This window comes from Rhinolophus sinicus, linkage group LG07, assembly GCF_036562045.2.
Source record: "Rhinolophus sinicus isolate RSC01 linkage group LG07, ASM3656204v1, whole genome shotgun sequence".
Lineage (NCBI taxonomy): Eukaryota > Metazoa > Chordata > Mammalia > Chiroptera > Rhinolophidae > Rhinolophus > Rhinolophus sinicus.
This window is the reverse complement of record NC_133757.1, coordinates 50,304,085-50,322,125: the sequence shown is the minus strand read 5'-3', so window position 1 is coordinate 50,322,125 and position 18,041 is coordinate 50,304,085. Positions and strand designations below refer to the sequence as shown.

The following is an 18,041-nucleotide window of genomic DNA, read 5'->3' as shown; positions in this document are numbered from 1 at the left end:
TAAAATAATAATAATAATAAAGTTGGGAGCTATTAGTATGGTCATATACACTAATGTTATTTGGACATGGTGTTTTCAGTGAAGATGACTCCAGCTGGCTTATGTGACAACTGTATTGATTTAACAACTCACACGTCTTCTTTTTTGTCAAGCTGGAGGAGATCTCGGAAGCAGAGGATGCTCTCTCTGAAGCCAATGCATTGAACAACTACAATGCTGAAGTATGGGCATATCTGGCTCTGGTCAGCCTGAAAGTGAGTGTTTACTATCCTTGCACAATGCTTTTTTAGGGAAACCAGGTGAAGGACCAAGTAAAGCAAAAGATAGCGGCATGGCCATTAACGCATGATAGTTGAGGTTTGATGAGCTTCAGATTTGGTTATATAAATGACAAAGGAGCGGCCGAGTCTGAGAAGCCTCTACTTGGAATGTGCTTACAAATCATATACTCAGGTGTGTTTATCTGGAAAGGAGATTCTAAAAATGGCAGTGAGACATTTGGCCTTATTGGTCATGGGTGAGTGGGAGTGGGGTAAGCCAGGGCTAACTGCTGGCCGGGGGGTTCTGGGGTGGGTGGGTAGACTCCCTGCTATACTCCACAGGCCCAGCCCAATGGTGGCTTGCCTCAAGATGAAGGAGGATGTAGGGATCAGAACCTGGTCTAGGGTTGGGGTTATAAACACTTAATGGGGAGCTGTGTAAGGGCAGTGACTGACCGTGCAGTGGGATGGCAGATTAGACTTGTGGGCAGTGAGCAGTTTTCCTTCTGCCCTCCTGGATACCTCTCCCCACCTGCCTGTGCTCTCATGTTTAGGACAATAATTCCTGCCTGGGACAATGGTAAACGTTCCTTGTATGGTCATTCCAATTCTGCTCTGGATCTACAAAAAATTCCTGGAGCCTCTAATTACCCCCTTTGTAAGTCGTATATGGCCTAGAAAAGCTATATAAGACTCCAGGTATAAAAATAAAGGGAAAGTAGCCTATAAGGGTACAGATATAAATGGATTACAAACAAAAGGACCAACAGATATCTCTGATAGACTAAAGCAATTTTCCCAAAAGATACTATTGTTTTAAAAATGGACCTGATACTATGAAGCATCTTCTTTGTAATTGTCTCTGACTTTTTTCTGAGACCAGAATTTGGGATCGATAGTTTAGATATTTACCTGATACTAATCAGGAAATACATGGTATTTACATTTAAAATGTATTTAGTTATATTTAACGACCTCATTCCTGAGTTCCTTTTTCATTTCAAATGGATAACTTTTTTTTAATGGAAGTGCTATTGTATCAGAATATAAAACAAGGTCAAAGACTAGTGAAGGAGATGATATACTAGGTTTTCTGAATACTTCCTTCCTATTGAACTGCTGGTGAAGGGTGCTTATCCTTGATATAGATGGGAAATTAGGTGGGGGGTATTGTAGAAGCTTGTGATAACTGCTTTACCTATAGAAAATAACTATCCCATAATTAAATAACTTGCTTAAATAACGCACATCAGCCTAAAATAAGATTGGGAATAATGAGATTGGCCCTCCATTTTCGATTGGCCAATATGACACCAAGCTGACAGGAGATATTGTGAATGTAAGAGAAATGAACAAAATAAAAATTACTGAATTTTCTCTTGAATATCAATACAAGACATACCTATGTTCTTACGCCAGCTCTGTCACAACTAGCTGTGGGATCCTGGGTAAGTCACTTAAACTTGCTGGGCCTTACTTTTTTCTTTAAACTAAAAGTGTGAAAATGGAAGATTTTAATACACTTCCCTTAGAAACTGATAGCTCTAATAGAAAAATAATTAAGCATATGTAAGATTTGAATAAAACAAGGTTGAGCTCAAATACCAATATAGAACTCTGCACTTAACAATTGAAGAATACATATTCTTTTCAAGCACAAATGAGTTAGTCATAAGAGTTGACCATATGCTAAACACAGAGAGATTCCACAAATATATATAGATGACACCGCAATAAAATTACAAATTGACAAAGGAAAGATAGGCCCCAAGACTCATATATTTGTAAACTTAAAAACATGCTTGTAATTCATTCATGGATCAAAGAGAAAATCATAAGACAATTTTTTGTGGTAGGTAGAATTCTGAAGATGACCTCCCAAGATAATTCCATCAGACACTAATATAGGTACTGCTATGAAGGGAAGTAAGAGAGATTCAAAGCACAAGAAAGATTCAACACACAATTGGTGGCTTAAAGATGGAGAGGGACCAGATGTCAAAGAATGTGGGAAGGCTGTAGAAGCTGAAAGCACTCCCTTCTCAGAATCACAGCCATCCAGAAAATGGAGACCTCCATCCTACAAATACAAGCAACTGAATTCTGCCAACAACCTGGATGAGCTTGCAAGTAGATTCCAGATAAGAACCCAGCCCTGCTAACACCTTGATTTTGGCTTTGTGAGATCCTAAGCAGAGACCCAGTTGAGCCATGCCAACTTCTGACCAGTGGAAACTGTCAGATGATAAATGGGTTTTGTTTTAAGCCACGAAGTTTGTGGTAATTTGTTACACAGCAGTAGAAGACGAAAACAGGCCATTTGGTAGATTTTTACAATAATAGCCCCCATTTGATTATGCTTTCATGTCCACACCCTTTGCAATGTGGTATTATCACTCAAGATATGGAGTCTCCTTCTCGTTTCTCTCTACCCTGCAATCTAAGCTGTATTGGTGACTTACTTTGATCAGTAGACTATGATGGAAGTGACATTATGTGAGTTCTTAGAAACAAGGCCTTTAACAGTCTTGCAGCTACTGCTCTTCTCTCTTAAAACTCTGGAAACACCATGGGTTAAAAGCCCAGTTTAGCCTATAAGAGGCTCAAAGTCCACTTGGAGGAGAACTGAAGCACCCCAGCCAACAGCTAACCTTACTCTTTGAGTGAGGCCATCTTGGCTCCTCCAGCCCTAACCAAATAGAGGACATGAGTGATCCCAGGAAAAAGAAGAATGGCTCTGATTGCCCATAGAATTATGAAAAATAATAAATTGTCTGTTAAACCATTACATTTTGGAGTGGTTTGTTACACTTTAGTAGGTAATTGAAATGGGACTGAATAAAAAGAAAGCTATTATATATTGGAACTATGGGATACAATTAAAGCAATATAGAGAGGGTAATTTATAGCCTTAAACACATATATTAGAAAAGAGTGTGGAAAAATCAATGAATTAAGCATTTAAATTATGAAAATAGTAAAGAGAAAACAAGGAAACCGAAAGAAAGGATAATCAAAAAGAGGAGTATATGAGGTGTGATCAAACAATATGGTGAATGTTTAAATTTAAAAAATGTATTAAAGTAAAAGACACATTGCCATTACTCCCCCTCCAAATACCTCCCCTTGCTTTGAACACACTTATCCCATCGTTCTTGCCACTTTCTGAAGCAGTTCTGGAAGTCCTCTTTCGTGAGTGTCTTTAGTTGTGCTGTCACTTCTGCCTCGATGTCCTGAATCATTTTGACTTTGGGGAAGAGCCAGAAGTCACATGGTACTAGATCTGGTGAATAAGGTGGATGAGGACACACCATAATGTTTTTATTTGACAAATTGCCATATACCAGAAGTGATGTGTGACATGGAGCTTTGTCATGATGGAAGATGATTTACAGCAAATTGTAAAACACACCATCTCTCAACTGTAGCTCACACCCGACTGGTTGCACCCAACAAGTTGAAAGTTGTCACACGCTGTTTTTAAGGTTCGATGTGCCACTTCCCATATTGAAGTTCCCTGCCTTTCTGTTGGATGGCACTCGGCAGCAGCATTCCTGGTACTTTTTTTTATCACAACGGAAAGGCTCCGTGTCACACATTGCTTCTCATATATGGTAATTTCTGTCAAATAAAAACATTATGGTGTGTCCTCATCCAGCTTATTCACTGGATCTGGTACTATGAACTTCTGGCTCTTCTCCAAAGTCAAAATGACCATGAAAGGTAAATGTTTTGAATTGATTCAGAACATCAAATGAGGCAGCCACAACAGCACAACTAAAGACTCACAAAAGAGGACTTCCAGAACTGCTTCAGAAAATGACAAGAACAATGGGATAAGTGTGTTTGAAGCAATAGAGAGTATTTTGAGTGGGATTAAAGATAATATGTCTTTTCCTGTAATAATTTTTTTATTAAACAGTCACCATATTTTTTTTATCATACCATATATATAACCTTCTTAGTTAAGAAACTTTGAATTCAAAGGTGAAGCAGGAAAAGTACTTTCCCACCATAATGTTTATATCATCACCAGCTGCTGCTCTTTTTTTCAGGCTGGACGGCAACTGGAAGCTGAGCAAGCCTACAAATACACAATGAAGGTATGATGCAGTTGCCTCTGCTGTTTGTCTGCACTGTACTGGGGCTGGGAAACTAGGAACAAGGTGCTGGCTTAATTCAGGACTGTATAGCATTTCATGATGTGAATATTTTTCTAGAGGCTTTTCTTACCATTGTGCCATTATCATGGGGCTGCTGGGTTTGGAATACTAACCCACATAGTGCCATGGGGGATCTTTTTTATACCTCTTTAGAGAATATGGCTTAATAGAAAGACAGATGGCCTGGGAGTCAGTAGAACTGAATTATGGTCCTAGGTTTGCCATTAACTTACTGTATTAACCTCTCTGGGCCTCATTTTCCTCATGTGTGAAATGAAGGTGTTGGTCTAGTCCAGGAGTCAACAAACTTTTTCTTAAAGGGAAAAACAGGAAATATTTTAGGCCTTTGTGGGCCAAACAGTCTCTATTGCAACTACTACACTCTGCCCTTGTAGTGAAAAAAGCAGCCATAGACAGTACATAAACAAATGAATGTGGTGGTTGTGTTTCAAATAAAACTTTGCTTACGGAAACAAGACAGAGTGCTGTATTTGGCTGTTGAGCTGTGGTTTGCCAATCCCTAGTCTATTCTATCTGTTATGAATTGTAAGTAATCTGACTAGAAAGACAGTGATGAGTTTTATTTTTCTCATCTAATGTATTACCACTCCACAATGTCATCAGAGATACAACCTCTATCTTTCTGCTTCAACAACCATAGCATAGTTTCCCATCCCTCATAGTTAAGGACAGCCATTTTAGTTCCAGCCATCATATCCATGTTTCAAGCACAATAAGGAACAAAAGGGGGGAAAGGACAAAAGGGTCATGCTAGCTATATCACCTCCCTTTAAAGAGCAGTGACTTTTACTTGCATATCATTGGCCACCTGGTCATAAGACTGCCCCTAATTGCAAGCGAAGCAGGAAATGTGGCTTTTTAGCTGGCTGCATTGCGGTGCTGAAAAGAAATGAAGATTTACTTAGTTTTAAAGGAGAGAGAGGGTATTCAGTAGGCAACTAGATGTCTCTACTACACAGCTAGATTCTACAATTAAGTTCAATCTAGTATCTTTGATTCACTTCTGTCATTTGCCAAATGGGAATAGTATATATTACTCAAGATACATTGGGTGATAATGTGAATCTTTCAAAAATAAACTTTATTAAAAATGTTACTTTATTAAAGTTACTTTATTAGAAAATGCACAAATTGTGAATGTTCAGACCACTTGATATATTTTCATAAAGTGAACATATCAATGTAACCAGCACAATGTGGAGGTCTTTTAATGGAGTTACCATGCAGTAGGGAATATAGACAATTCCATTCCAAGGAACTATGTTCTTTAGCTGTGGCCCCACAAATGAAGGGTCTCTACATAGATATATCAGGTATGACATGTCCCCTTCCTTCCTCTCTTGCAGCTGAAATTGAAAGATGAGGCTCTGCTTGCAGAGATCCACATGTTACAGGAGACCGTTGGCTTTGGCAATCCATCTTTCTAACATCCTTCCAGCTGAAGAATCTTCTGTTTGGGATTCTGAGAAATTAAACTGTGGATGCTTCACCATATGAGAGCTGGCGATGGAGAACAAAAAAGTCTTTACCATAAACAGAAACCCATTCATTTATTTCCATTGGCTGTCTTACTGGATGGCTATGTTGCTGGTTGTTTTACTGGTTGACAGTAAAGTGGATGACAATACAAAATGGAAACAAGAGATTCAAAATTCATCAGTGTGGTTCTGGGGCTAAGGTATACTGAGGGAAAGATAAGAATATAAATATATGTACATATATGTATATTTATAATTAAGATATAGTGGGTTCATTATTAGGGTTTCTGGAGAAAGCTAATCAGGATCACTCCTGGAGGAAGCCAACTGCTAAGGTCCGTGGCCAGGTTCACTCACTGGAACATGGGAGTTAAGGCATCGTTTTCTAAGGTGGAACTAAAGGAAGAAAGCTATGCGGGGTCCCTGTATTAGGATAAAGAGCATGTTAATTGTGGCCAGGCCCTTTGGATCCAGTGGTGAACAGAGAAGCTACACAGAGAGGTCTTTGCTGAAGGTGGAGGTACTGATTCCCTCTAACCACGGGTATCTTACCCACGGGGATCTAAAGCACAAGGGCTCCATGAAGAGCCCATCACCCTGTAACAGATGCAAAACTCACAACTGAGTATGTTATTTTACGGCTAAAGATGACAAAGGAACCATACTTGACTCCTGTCCTCCTGGATCACTGCACAGTAAAACCAGGAATAAAGGCTCCCCCTGTATTTTTTAAAAGAGGATGTGGAGAGAATAGGAAGGAAGGTGAGAGGCATATTAGTAAACACAGAAGAATAAAATAAACTCTACATCATTTATAGGCCTTTTCTAGTCTCGGTCCTTAACTATACCCCTTTTATGAAGTCTTCCTGCTACACTAAGTAAGTTACCAGGCTTGTCTTTTCTTCTTCCCCAGGACTGTGTAATGACCCCCCCTCCCCCAGTTATTCTGGTGTAACCTCTCAGTCTCCCCACTAGACTGTGAACTTCCTGCAGGAAGGGACAGATCCCTTTCACCTCTGCGTTCTCAGCACTGCACCTTAGCCCTAACAAGTACTCAAAAAACGTTTGCTGTAAGGATGGATTTGTGGAGCACTTTAGCGCTTCTCTTAGCCGCTCCCGGGATACTCTAAATACTTCTCACTCCACCAGGAGCTCACAGGCCAGTAGGGACCGGAACACCCACATGATTCTGCATGCACTGCCTCCTCCTTTATACGCAAATTGCAGCGCGCCTTTATTGCTGCAGTTTAAGTAAAGTACGTTAAGTTTCGCCGTGTTGCGTTACGGGATTGCAGGGGCGGAAAGGGCGGGGCGAGTGGACCGTTCGCTTCCGGCAATGAGGCGCTTGAGGTTGGCTTGCGTCGGGGTGAGGCCGGCTTTTCGGGAGGGTTGACCCGCGCGTCCGTCCTCCGCCCCGCCCGAGGAGGTAGAGCTGATCCTTGCGGGCGGCGGGAAGCTCCGAGGCGCCGCAAGTTGCGCATGGGCCTCAGCGCACGCCGGCTGCACCATGGTCCAGCTCAGTGAGTGAGGGGCCCCGAGAGACCACCCAGGAGGTCGCCGGGGCTGTGGGGCGTGTGGGACCGTGTGGAGCAGGGAGTACCTAGGCCAGCTGGAGGCTACCCCAACTTGACACAGCCACACTGCCTTACGTTGAGTGTCCCCTCAGTGTTTCTCACTTAATCCTCCCTGAAACCCAATGAGGTTAGTGGCATTCATTGGATAGATGAAGCAGCTGAGGCTCTCATTTGGTCACAGCTAGTAAATGTCAAGCCTGTGCTGAGTGCACTCGGGAATCAGGAGGAAGTTATTTCTCTGAATGGAGTGCATAAGAGGAGTTTCGCAAAGACTCGTCTTTGCAAAGATGATATCTCAACCAGATTGACAAGAATTAATTGGAAATAAGGACATTTCACTGGAGGAAGGAGATTGTTTCATCGACCTCATTTTGCCCATTTTGTGCCCTCGGTTCTTGTGTCTTAACCACTGTTTTTCTACAGCTACTGTCCTCTGCAAGGCCTACCGTGGAGGCCACTTAACCATTCGTCTTGCCCTGGGAGGCTGTACCAACCGGCCTTTCTATCGCATCGTGGCTGCTCATAACAAGTTTCCCAGGGATGGTCGTTTCGTGGAGCAGCTGGGCTCCTATGATCCACTGCCCAACAGTCATGGAGAGAAACTCGTTGCTCTCAACCTGGACCGGATCCGACATTGGATCGGCTGTGGAGCCCACCTCTCTAAACCTGTGGAAAAGCTTCTGGGTAACTCGGCTGTAGCCATACTTCATTGAGGGAATTTTAAATTGAAGGCAGTTCCAGGGTGTTGAGAATGAATGATTTTCATTGCCTCCAGGCTGCTCAGAACTGGAGTGAGAAGTGAAGTTGTGATCTAATTGTCATTTTAAATCTGGAGACCCCTTTTGAGGACTTCTTTATGAGACTTTTTGGGTGACTAAGATTTCATACTAAAAATGGGAATAGTGTGTCTTGAATGGCCATCTGTCACTTTATCTTTATTTCAAGTAAGGAAAATAGTGTTAGGAAGTTGACAACATCTGTTGTCTCCTTGCAGTGAATGGAGGGGAGGGAATTGGGGGAAGAGGTAAGACAGTTTGGCAAGTTAAGAGCATGGCATGTTTTATATCCATCCTCTAGGTCAAGTCTCTGTTAGACCTCAGTTCTGTGAGGCTGAGTTCCCAAGGAAACGTTTGCTTGTACTTTGTTATAATGAATGAAAATCCTGTTGCTTTTAGGTCTCTCTGGCTTTTTCCCTCTGCATCCCATGATGATCACAAATGCTGAGAGGCTGCGACGGAAACGGACACGTGAAGTCCTCTTAGCATCTCAGGAAACAGAAACAGAGGCTACAGAAACAAAAGCGAACTGACTCCAGTGAGCATAGTAGTAGGAACAAGGTCAAAGTTCTCTTAAAACGCTTGTGCAGAGTTCCTGGTTTTGTTAGAGTTAGGGGTCAATAAATGGAGTTTTCTGTGTCACCCATGCTCTTCTGGCCTGGCCTGAGCAGGGCCCAGGGAGAGATTTGTTCTTGTCTGATAGAGAGCTAGGTCTGGGAACTTACTAGCTTTTTCAGCCTTCTTGTGGCGAAACACAGTGGCTGTGAGATGGGTTTGACTTTTGGGTTGGGCCCTGGGTCTCTTAGACAACTTTACAGTCTGCTGCCTTCCAGACTTTCCTGTTTCAAAGCCCCAAATCAGGATGTCCATGGCCCGTTCAAGTAATTCTTTTCTTAATTTATTGTCGTCTCACCAGTTCAAGACACAGTTACTTTGCTTATTGTTGTTATAACTGTAGGTTTGTATTGCTTAACACAATCTCAAATTTACAAAGGTAGATTTGTTACAAGTTTTTAGGCTGTAATAGTCTACTTTTAAGAGTGAGAAACTGGACGAGATCTAATATTGTAAAGTACCTACATACATTCTAGGCCCTTTATATGCAAGGTTATTTGTGAGAATAATAAGGTATGAAAGTAGGTAGGATTATCGCCATTTTATAAATGGATAAGTTGAGGCTCAGAGGTAGAAACTTGCCCAAGGCCACAGTTTTAATATTGGTAGAGCTAAGATTCAGACCCCGATGTGCCTACCTGGAGAGCCCTTTCCAACATGTATTGTCTGTAGTAGGGAGTGGGGAATGAGCAAGGATGAGGGGCTTTTCAAATGTCCACTTAAAAAGTCAGTGATAGACTCAGGTTTAGATATTGTGAGTTTGGTAATATAAATGACTGGCTATGCCAAAAATCCCCACAAAATACCACATTATCTGCTTCACTCAGGAGTCTACAAGCACAAGTGTGGATTAGATGGTTTTAGTGCACTCTGGATAATACAGATTTCAAATTCTGTCTTAAGACTAGCATATAGGAGATTTGTAGAGGAGATTCTAAAGCCCTATCAATATACTAACTTATTCTCTGGGTTATATAGTCTGAGAACAATTAACCACCTCAAATTCTGGTGTCATCAAGGCTCCCCAAGGGTTATTACTAGTTGGCCTCCACTTGCTTGGAGGAGATTTTGAAGGCAGGCAGGCAGAGAGGAAATAACTTTACCTGAGTTTGAGCTTGGGTATAGGAAAGAGAAATGCTTTGAAAATGGTAGGAACTCTGCAAGTTTAAAAGATACTACCCTGGAGAGTTTGAGGTCTTGGGAAAAGCTTTAATTGGTACAGCAGGGGAGAATGTGATTCTGAAAAATATTGATCAGTGAGAGGAACTGATGTGAAATGGGTTAAGGTAAAGTATTTTGAGCTACTGAGTTTGCCAACTCAAGTATTTACTTTGGGCCCTTATCTGTCCTTTGTCTAAAATTTGTATACACATATTTCCTGTGTGAGCGCTTCTCCCTGATTTCCAGAGATTTCTCTAGCCTTAGCCTTTGGATCTCCAGGCACAGGATTTGTCATCATGTCTTAGATGATTGTATCAGCCTGTCTTGTTACCACCTTCAAATCTAAGGTGCTAAAAATTCAGCTCTGCACTTTCGAAAGCGTTAACAATAACAACAAAAAGGCCTTTGCTTCAGCAGCTTGTATTTTTATTAAGATGAAGGTTTGGGTCATGTCGTTTCCACCAAAGTAGAAGGTGATTCAGAGGAGAATGGGAATGATTCTGTAATAAATGTCAAATAAGAAATTTTGAAAGACTGGTATTGTGCTTTTTGTTTAAAGTAGGCTTTTTTCTTGCAGGGCTCAAGGGCAAGTACCTATCCAGCAGACCCACCCTGTAGGTTGCAAAATTATTTGGGCTTTAAGAGCTGGAGGTACTTGTCAGGATCATCTCTGAAAAAGAATAAATCTCTTTAACCATTGTTCTCTGGGGAAAAAACATGTTTAGGAACCATGTGAAATTGCCAAATACTGATGTTATGCTGTTGTTTACTTTAAAAAACCAGCAATGTATAGGTTCAACCTAATATGGACATTCCATGTAACATTGAAAAATTTTCTGCCGGGATATTGGGGAGAAGATAGGCGCCAGATTTCCAGAGTACAGCCAGGAGAGGGGTGGTGGCTACCGGGCTTATATCATCCCGCGGAAAGAGGTTCCCGCGCTGGGCGAGATGGCACACCTGCTCTACACTTCGCTCCCGGTGGATGACAGCCTTTCCACGCCCGGGTTTGCAGCCGCCGTAAAGTGCGGCGGCGTGGCCACGCCCCTTCCGCTCTTCTTGTGACGCAGGCGCCCTGGGCTTTTTGCGCGGGAAAAGGAAGCAGTTCGGAGCCCTAGTCGGCATCGCTGGGACCTGTTTTTCTAGAGGCCGCCTTTCGCTCTGCACCTCTGCCAGCCATGGGGCTGCTGGAGCTGTGTGAGGAAGTGTTCGGCACCGCCGACCTTTACCGAGTGTTGGGCGTGCGGCGTGAGGCCTCCGACGGCGAGGTCCGACGCGGCTACCACAAGGTGTCCCTGCAGGTGCACCCGGACCGGGTGGGCGAGGGCGACAAGGAGGACGCCACCCGCCGCTTCCAGGTACGCACGTCCCTGCTCCACCGGCCGCCCGGGCTTCTCAGGGTCTCTTGGCCGATTGGCCCCGCCCGGGTGGAGTTGTCAGAACCCGGCCTGGCACGCTCTCTAATTTTTATTTTTCGCTTCGCGGTTTCAGTGAGAGGCCGGGGTGACTTTTGGATGCTCTTTCCGCAGATCCTTGGGAAAGTCTATTCCGTTCTGAGTGACAAAGAGCAGAGAGCGGTGTACGATGAGCAGGGAACCGTGGACGAGGATTCCGATGTGCTCAACCAAGATCGGGACTGGGAAACGTACTGGAGGTTACTCTTTAAAAAGGTAGAGGACTCCGGAGGCTTGGACTTCTCATTATTCATCAATAAGTGTTTATCGAATGCCTCTAACGCTTTGCATTTTGTGTTGTTTAGGAATGACCAGTTTCTCTTTGGCCTCGTAATGTAAATACACAGGCATTCCTCAGGAGACGTGTACTGTAATCTTGAAAAACAAATGTATTTAACCCTTAAGTTGAACCATGTGTGTACACACAGTGAAATGGGTCTTCAATTATCTGTTGATGTAGAGTGATTGTACTGAAAAGGGGGGTTTAATTTATTACAAGATTTGCTTTATCTTACACATCTAAATGTAAGTCCTGAGTGTTTTTCTGGTCCCTTCCCACCTTTGGAAACTTCACTTAAATTTTACTGGTCTGTAGTTTAGCAGTTATGAAGGTTGGACTAGGGAGAACTCTGGAAAAGTTTTTGGCATAGAAATATTTTTTTTTGCAACAATTTCAATTCAAGAAGCCGTTGTATTTGGGGAGAAACATTTCAACACCTGAATTTAATTTTACTAGAGTATCTCTTATTTAAAATAAAATTGTCCAAGTTAAACGTATGTCTCTTGTGTAGATATCTCTAGAAGACATTCAAGCTTTTGAAAAGACATACAAAGGTTCTGAAGAAGAGCTGGCTGATATTAAACAAGCCTATCTGGACTTCAAGGGGGACATAGGTCGGATCATGGAGTCTGTGCTGTGTGTGCAGTACACAGAAGAACCCAGGATAAGGAACATTATTCAACAAGCCATTGATGCCGGAGAGGTCCCATCCTATAATGCGTTTGTCAAAGAATCAAAACAAAAGATGAATGCAAGGAAAAGGAGGGTAAGATTGTGAACGCTATTTATTATTTATATCTTGACTGCTTCCAGAAAGAATTTGAGGATATTGACAAAAATGGAAATACAGACGAGACTGCTAAAATACTAAGGATAAGGATTAACTTGCTGTGTAGTTCTCATCTGATAAAATGAGCATACCAGCTCACCAAGGGAAACTTTTTTCCCTAGTACGTTGTGCTCAAGAGCATTTGTAGGTTATTTGAATAATGTCATCTTAAAGTAACAGTGAAATACTCTTCATATGGGCCAATTCTTGTCGCTTCTTCAGGCATTTCTTGGGAGAGAAAGTATTGGAGTCCAGATACACACGCTAGACAGTGGTTCTCACTTGGTTAAAGTGTGGGGAGAGGGCGACAGAGACTTTTTTAAAAAAAATAATGTCCTGTTAATACAGATTCCTTTGCTTTTGCCCAAATTGATTGAGTTGGGCCCCGAATATACATTTTTTAAACAAACTATTTAGTTTCTTTTGATGGTGTCTTTCCAAACACACTTTGAGGAGCACTTTTATGGAGAATCAAGGATTGAGGCCTGTGTGTCCTTTACACCCATATTAAACTGTGGAATTGGTGGAGGTAGGGATGGTGGCAAGGGAAAGGAGCTTAAGGACAGCTGGGGTTCTGGGAGGGAATAAATTCCAAGAAGCAAATATCTGCACCTCTGATCTTTTGGGACAGACAGGTACTGAAGTAGCCATTGCCTCAGCCTGGCTTTTATAATGGGAGTTCCATGGAGAGCTGACAGTGTAAGAGTTTAGATCTTTGCTGGGTACCTGAGCTGAATACCTTACCTTACATGGCTGAATTGGAAGTGGAGGTAGGTCTGCAGCTTTTAGATGCAAGATACACATAAGGGAAAGCTGACATATGTATTGAGTTGAGAGAAGTGGAGTGTGTATTATCATCGTTTTGGTTCTGCTTAAACTCAAGCTGAGTCTAAGTTTGTTAGTAATGATTTTCTCAGGTGAAACTGAGCACAGCTGTATCCAGTAATAGGCTGTTAGCTTGAGAAGCTTCCCTAGAGAATGGGGGTGGGTGGCTGGCATAGTTTTGAGAGAGACTCCACCCAGCAAGCTAGGGGAGAGGGATACAGTATTAAAAGAGAGAAATGGGATTTAAGGACTGAAAGTAGACAATGGAAACTGTGTTTTTATTGTAATAACGAGGTCCTAATGTGTCATAATTTTCAGTATTAATAGTATTTATTGCTATTTAGAAGATTCACTGGGGATTGGGGCCTCTTAATAGTGTTAGTTGTTGCCCTGAGGGAGAAAAAAAAAACTTAATAACCTTTCCCAAAGTATTCTTCTGGTATTTTGGCATCAGTGCCCTAGGAAAATTTGGCAAAAGAAGGTGGCTTCGAAATCAATAAAGAAAAGTTAAAACTGAATTTATTAGCGTTTATTCTGGCTTGGGGAATTTTAAACCAGGGTTGCTTTCAAGGCTGCCACTAGTCACATGCAGTAAATTGGGTTTCCAGAGGAGGAATCTGAGGTACCTGTATTCTGGCAATATTTTTGAGAGCATTCTTAGTTAACTGGCCTTTCTTAACTCTTCTAGCATTTTGTTTTCCTTTCTATCACCATGTGGTTTATTAATACCAAACTACTTGCTACCCCTAGCAAGGAGAAACGGGGAAAACTCAGAAATGCCTATTGGAATCAGAGGATATATTGCTTGCTCTCAGCATTTTTGCCTTTTAATGAATGACCTTATGTAATTTTATCCTAGATATAATCCTCAAATTGAAAGGGTCTTAGCATAGAGTTGGTTTGGGAAAAGGGTGTACTTTTAGCATTTGCTCGCTTGTCATGGAGTCTCATTTGAGTTTCTTTTTTAGGCTCAGGAAGAGGCTAAAGAAGCAGAAATGAGCAGGAAGGAGTTGGGACTTGAAGGAGTGGATAACTTGAAAGCAGTCATTCAGGTAAACTTGATAGGCTGTCTGAGAAGGTTGCTGCCATTTCTTTCATGTTCTGATTCCTACTGCTAATATTTTCTTTGGAGTGAGTATATGAATAGCATTGTCGGTATTTTGGTTTTCTTTTAAGACAATTCACACACCATGTATTCATCTTTTTAAAGTGCAATTCAGTGGTTTTTAGTATACATCAAGTTGTACAACCATCAGCACTATCTAATTCCAGAACATTTCATCACCCTTAAGAAAAAAACCCCTTACCCATTAGCATTCACTCCCCATTCTCCATTCCCACCAGCCCCTGGCAATCACTGAGTACTTTTGTCTCTGTGGATAGTCTTGTGTTTTGAAAGCTTGTGTTTTAACTCTCAAACAGAGCAGACAAAAGGATCGGCAAAAGGAAATGGACAGTTTTCTGGCTCAGATGGAAGCAAAGTACTGCAAACGTTCCAGTCGAGGAGGGAAAAAAACAGCTCTCAAGAAAGAAAAGAAATAATGGGATTTTTCTCTTCAAAAGTCCTTAGGTGTTAATTGGTGTCATTGTAGGCAAGGTACAGTCAAGATTTGAAGACAAAAGTTGATCCAACTCTTAAGTTGTCTTTCCTGCCTAAATCACTCAGATTGACTAAACCAGAATCTTTCAACCTGATCTTAGTATAGCCTAGAAATTCCCTGACATTCTATGAAGTCCCCATTTGAAGGAATTTGGTGGTGACTGTTGAGGGAAGAGGAGGTTGGTATACTTCCTTCCTGACAGCACTTGCCTCTGTAAGATATTCTGTACAAGAAACTATTTAGAGTGCTGGTCTGTCCATACTTCCTTTACCAGTTGTCATTTTGCCACACAGGAGTGAGCTACAGAGTATACTCGTGTTTATTAGAACAGTTACTCTTCCTAGCTAGAATGCCTTCAGAACTCTTGCTGGACGTCTTCCAAATACTTGATACTTTATTCTTGGTCTTAATGTTCTTTTTGTTTTTACTCAACCAGGTTTTCTACTCTTTGCTTGAAGTATAGGACAAACAGGCGTTCTTTTACTTCAAGCATCTTTATAAGACTTCTACATGATGAAATAAACAAGTAAAAAAATGACTGCTAAGTTTTAAATGATCATTTAAAATGTGATCTAGAAAAAATATGGTGTTAAGATAGAGAAGAGCGAAGAAAAGTCCTAGTCAGTGTTGTAGCAGATAGCCTGGGTTAAGTAGCATAAAGGGGTGTTGTAGTCTTGCCTGTAACTGCTGAATGTCATTAGGCAGGTCACTGAGTTTGTGGGAACTTGTCTTCTTATCTGGGAGTTTGGGTAAATGACTTCTTAGTGGCTCCTTGTGACTCTTAACTCTCACTTTAAAAGGCAAGCCATCTTGATCCAGTGGTTTATCATCATGCACTCGCATATGTGAGAACAGTGTAGAGGTTTTCACTTGTATTTAGTTGAATTGGTATGCATTAGAATATATAGGAGTTTTTAAGGACTGTTCAACTTAAAATCTTTGATTTGTAGACTAATACATTCAGTTCCGCGTGCATAAAATAAACCTGTTACTGAGTTGTATGTATCATAATTTATCTGAGGTAAGCACATGACACGTTTTCAGTTTCTGATTGTAAACAGGTTAAAATATGCTCTTTAATTATTAAAAATATAATTTAATGCAGGTTGTTTGAAGCATCTGTCTTCATATTGATAGCATTAGAATACTTTCCTGTAATAAAAAATTACCTCAATTTACGATCATTTGCATTTATCCATTCTCAGGGTTAACAGTAAGATCTAAAACCAGTATGATCATCAAAATTAAAGTTCAATGAAATTTAAATAAATTTAAGCCGTAGTTAAAACCATTGCTGCATTTATGAGTGCACTCAGAAAAAGATCCATGGTAAAATCAGAAAAATGTCAAAGTTCTCTTCTGCTCTTAGGATATGTTCATAATGGACTAATAGCCAGGGTTTCTGAAATTTTAAGGAATTGCATCTTGCTGGCTCACTAATAGAAAAAATCTATAAAGGTTTTAATTGACTTTGTTAGAACTGCAGGAGAAAACCTGGCAAGCTGAGTTTATTTGGAAAAGTAAAGTACTTTAAGAAGAAAAGTACTTGAAGAAGAAAAGCAGCATAACCTGATATCAAGCAGGCATTGTGAAGTTGAGCTGTCCTACCTGAAAAAAATATCCATTACGATTTATTACATATGTTACTTTACACCAGTGTTCAACATTTATGTCTTCAGTTGCTCAGCCCTTCATATTTGTCTTTGGGATTGGACATCTGCAGAGAAAGCTTTAGGAATGATACCTATTTGATGAGTAGCTCAGAGTTTTGACAGTACTATCTCCTAAAAAGTGACTTAAAGCTGAGTATAACTACATAAATTAATACAAGTATTAATAAGTATTCCAAAACCAGTGATGACTTAATGTTATTAATCATTTGCTGCTTTTTGTGTTATGTACAGTCTCATAGAATCCTATAATGAACTGATCATTGCTAACAGACAACGAGAGCAGTGATTTGGGGGTAATTATTCATTTGTTACATCTCTGGGTACAAACTTTACTGTCCAATGGAATAGGTTAACTTATGCTGAAAGAAAACAGTAAGTGGAGATAGAAACAGTACCCATGTAGTCTTTGGCAGATACTCTCTTGTTTTCTCCATCAGTTGTACCAATATAACTCTTCATGAAGATAGTTTCAAGTTGTTTCTCGTATACAAGCTCTGCATCACAGAATGAGTGAACACTGATTCATAAAATCTTCCCACGTGTTCCCTGCAGCCTAAAGCAGGTTCCTCTCTTTTGTCTATGGTCCCTGCCTGGTTCTAGAGACTGGTCCACTTCTGCTTTGAGATTTTGTAGATGCATGTAACTGAGGACCTGTCCAACAAAAATGACATCATAGGGTAACATTAGTAGACATTCTAGATTTGGTAATCTCAAATTCATATCTAAAGGCTTTTTCGCTCTAATAATCAGTTGGACTTTACATTTGGAGAGGGGAACTAAGTAGTAAAGTATATATTTACCGAGGCAGTAAAAATATTGCATGTTTTAAGTAAAAACAAAAATAAGATATGAAAGCAGTAACCTAGTTATAGAGAAGAGCCCACTCTATAACTTGAAAAGGACTGAAATGTCTGTTTCACTTAATGTTGCACTAGTTATACCTGACCATCAAACATGGCTGAAAGTAATAACTAGCTCAGAGTCAGGACTTCTCTATGAGGACCGATCCAAGAGCAGAATCCACTGAAAGTGTTCAAAAACTTCCAAACTGTAAGTAGGAACTAAATAAAATAATTCACTTGGACTACAGAGTAGGGTTGGAGGCAGATTAATTTCCTATGTACTTGCTGATTAATCCTGTTTACAGGAAACATGTCAATTGCCCGGTACTTGTACTAAATTTCACCTATAACCTAATAAGAATGACCCTGATGATGGTGAGGAGACCATTATAGGAAGAGTTAAGATATCCTTTAAAATTAAATTGTCTCTTATCGCTCTTACAAAAATAGAAGCTATAGAATATAACTTAAAAATCAAAAAATTAAGTG

The 18,041-nt window shown here is 40.8% G+C and overlaps 4 protein-coding genes and 1 pseudogene across 13 annotated transcripts in view; 4 read left to right on the top strand and 1 right to left on the bottom strand.

Moving 5' to 3' along the window:
* CFAP70 (cilia and flagella associated protein 70) overlaps window positions 1-6,746 on the top strand; it is a 69,778-nt gene extending 63,032 nt beyond the window's left edge. For all 5 annotated transcript variants that reach the window (XM_019746011.2, XM_019746009.2, XM_019746008.2 and 2 more), the window contains 3 exons: window positions 153-254; window positions 4,316-4,363; window positions 5,791-6,746. In XM_019746011.2, the coding sequence (XP_019601570.2) occupies window positions 153-254; window positions 4,316-4,363; window positions 5,791-5,871 (231 nt within the window). In that variant the 3' untranslated portion in view covers window positions 5,872-6,746. The remainder of the gene's footprint in view (window positions 1-152; window positions 255-4,315; window positions 4,364-5,790) is intronic.
* On the top strand, window positions 609-3,847 carry LOC141572803 (UPF0729 protein C18orf32 homolog pseudogene; annotated as a pseudogene).
* A 492-nt stretch (window positions 6,747-7,238) lies between the features above and the next one.
* On the top strand, window positions 7,239-10,580 carry MRPS16 (mitochondrial ribosomal protein S16). Its single transcript, XM_019745879.2, has 3 exons — window positions 7,239-7,442; window positions 7,920-8,180; window positions 8,672-10,580. The coding sequence occupies exons 1-3, from the start codon at window positions 7,430-7,432 to the stop codon at window positions 8,803-8,805; spliced, it is 408 nt and encodes a 135-aa protein (XP_019601438.2). The 5' UTR covers window positions 7,239-7,429; the 3' UTR covers window positions 8,806-10,580.
* A 150-nt stretch (window positions 10,581-10,730) lies between these two features.
* Window positions 10,731-16,141, top strand: DNAJC9 (DnaJ heat shock protein family (Hsp40) member C9). The gene is made up of 5 exons (XM_019745878.2): window positions 10,731-11,406; window positions 11,578-11,718; window positions 12,294-12,548; window positions 14,405-14,488; window positions 14,859-16,141. Exons 1-5 carry the CDS (start codon window positions 11,227-11,229, stop codon window positions 14,976-14,978), a joined length of 780 nt encoding a protein of 259 aa, XP_019601437.1. The 5' UTR covers window positions 10,731-11,226; the 3' UTR covers window positions 14,979-16,141.
* Window positions 16,142-16,993: 852 nt separating this feature from the next.
* FAM149B1 (family with sequence similarity 149 member B1) overlaps window positions 16,994-18,041 on the bottom strand; it is a 46,938-nt gene continuing 45,890 nt past the window's right edge. For all 6 annotated transcript variants that reach the window (XM_074339579.1, XM_019745874.2, XM_019745870.2 and 3 more), the window contains one exon: window positions 16,994-17,361. In XM_074339579.1, the coding sequence (XP_074195680.1) occupies window positions 17,288-17,361 (74 nt within the window). In that variant the 3' untranslated portion in view covers window positions 16,994-17,287. The remainder of the gene's footprint in view (window positions 17,362-18,041) is intronic.

Coding starts and splice junctions, on each gene's coding strand:
- MRPS16 (XM_019745879.2), top strand. Junction 8,181..8,671: donor ACCTGTGGAAAAGCTTCTGG/GTAACTCGGCTG, acceptor TGTTGCTTTTAG/GTCTCTCTGGCTTTTTCCCT.
- DNAJC9 (XM_019745878.2), top strand. CDS start 11,227: ATGGGGCTGCTGGAGCTGTGTGAGGAAGTGTTCGGCACCGCCGACCTT. Junction 11,407..11,577: donor ACGCCACCCGCCGCTTCCAG/GTACGCACGTCC, acceptor CTCTTTCCGCAG/ATCCTTGGGAAAGTCTATTC. Junction 11,719..12,293: donor GGAGGTTACTCTTTAAAAAG/GTAGAGGACTCC, acceptor TCTCTTGTGTAG/ATATCTCTAGAAGACATTCA.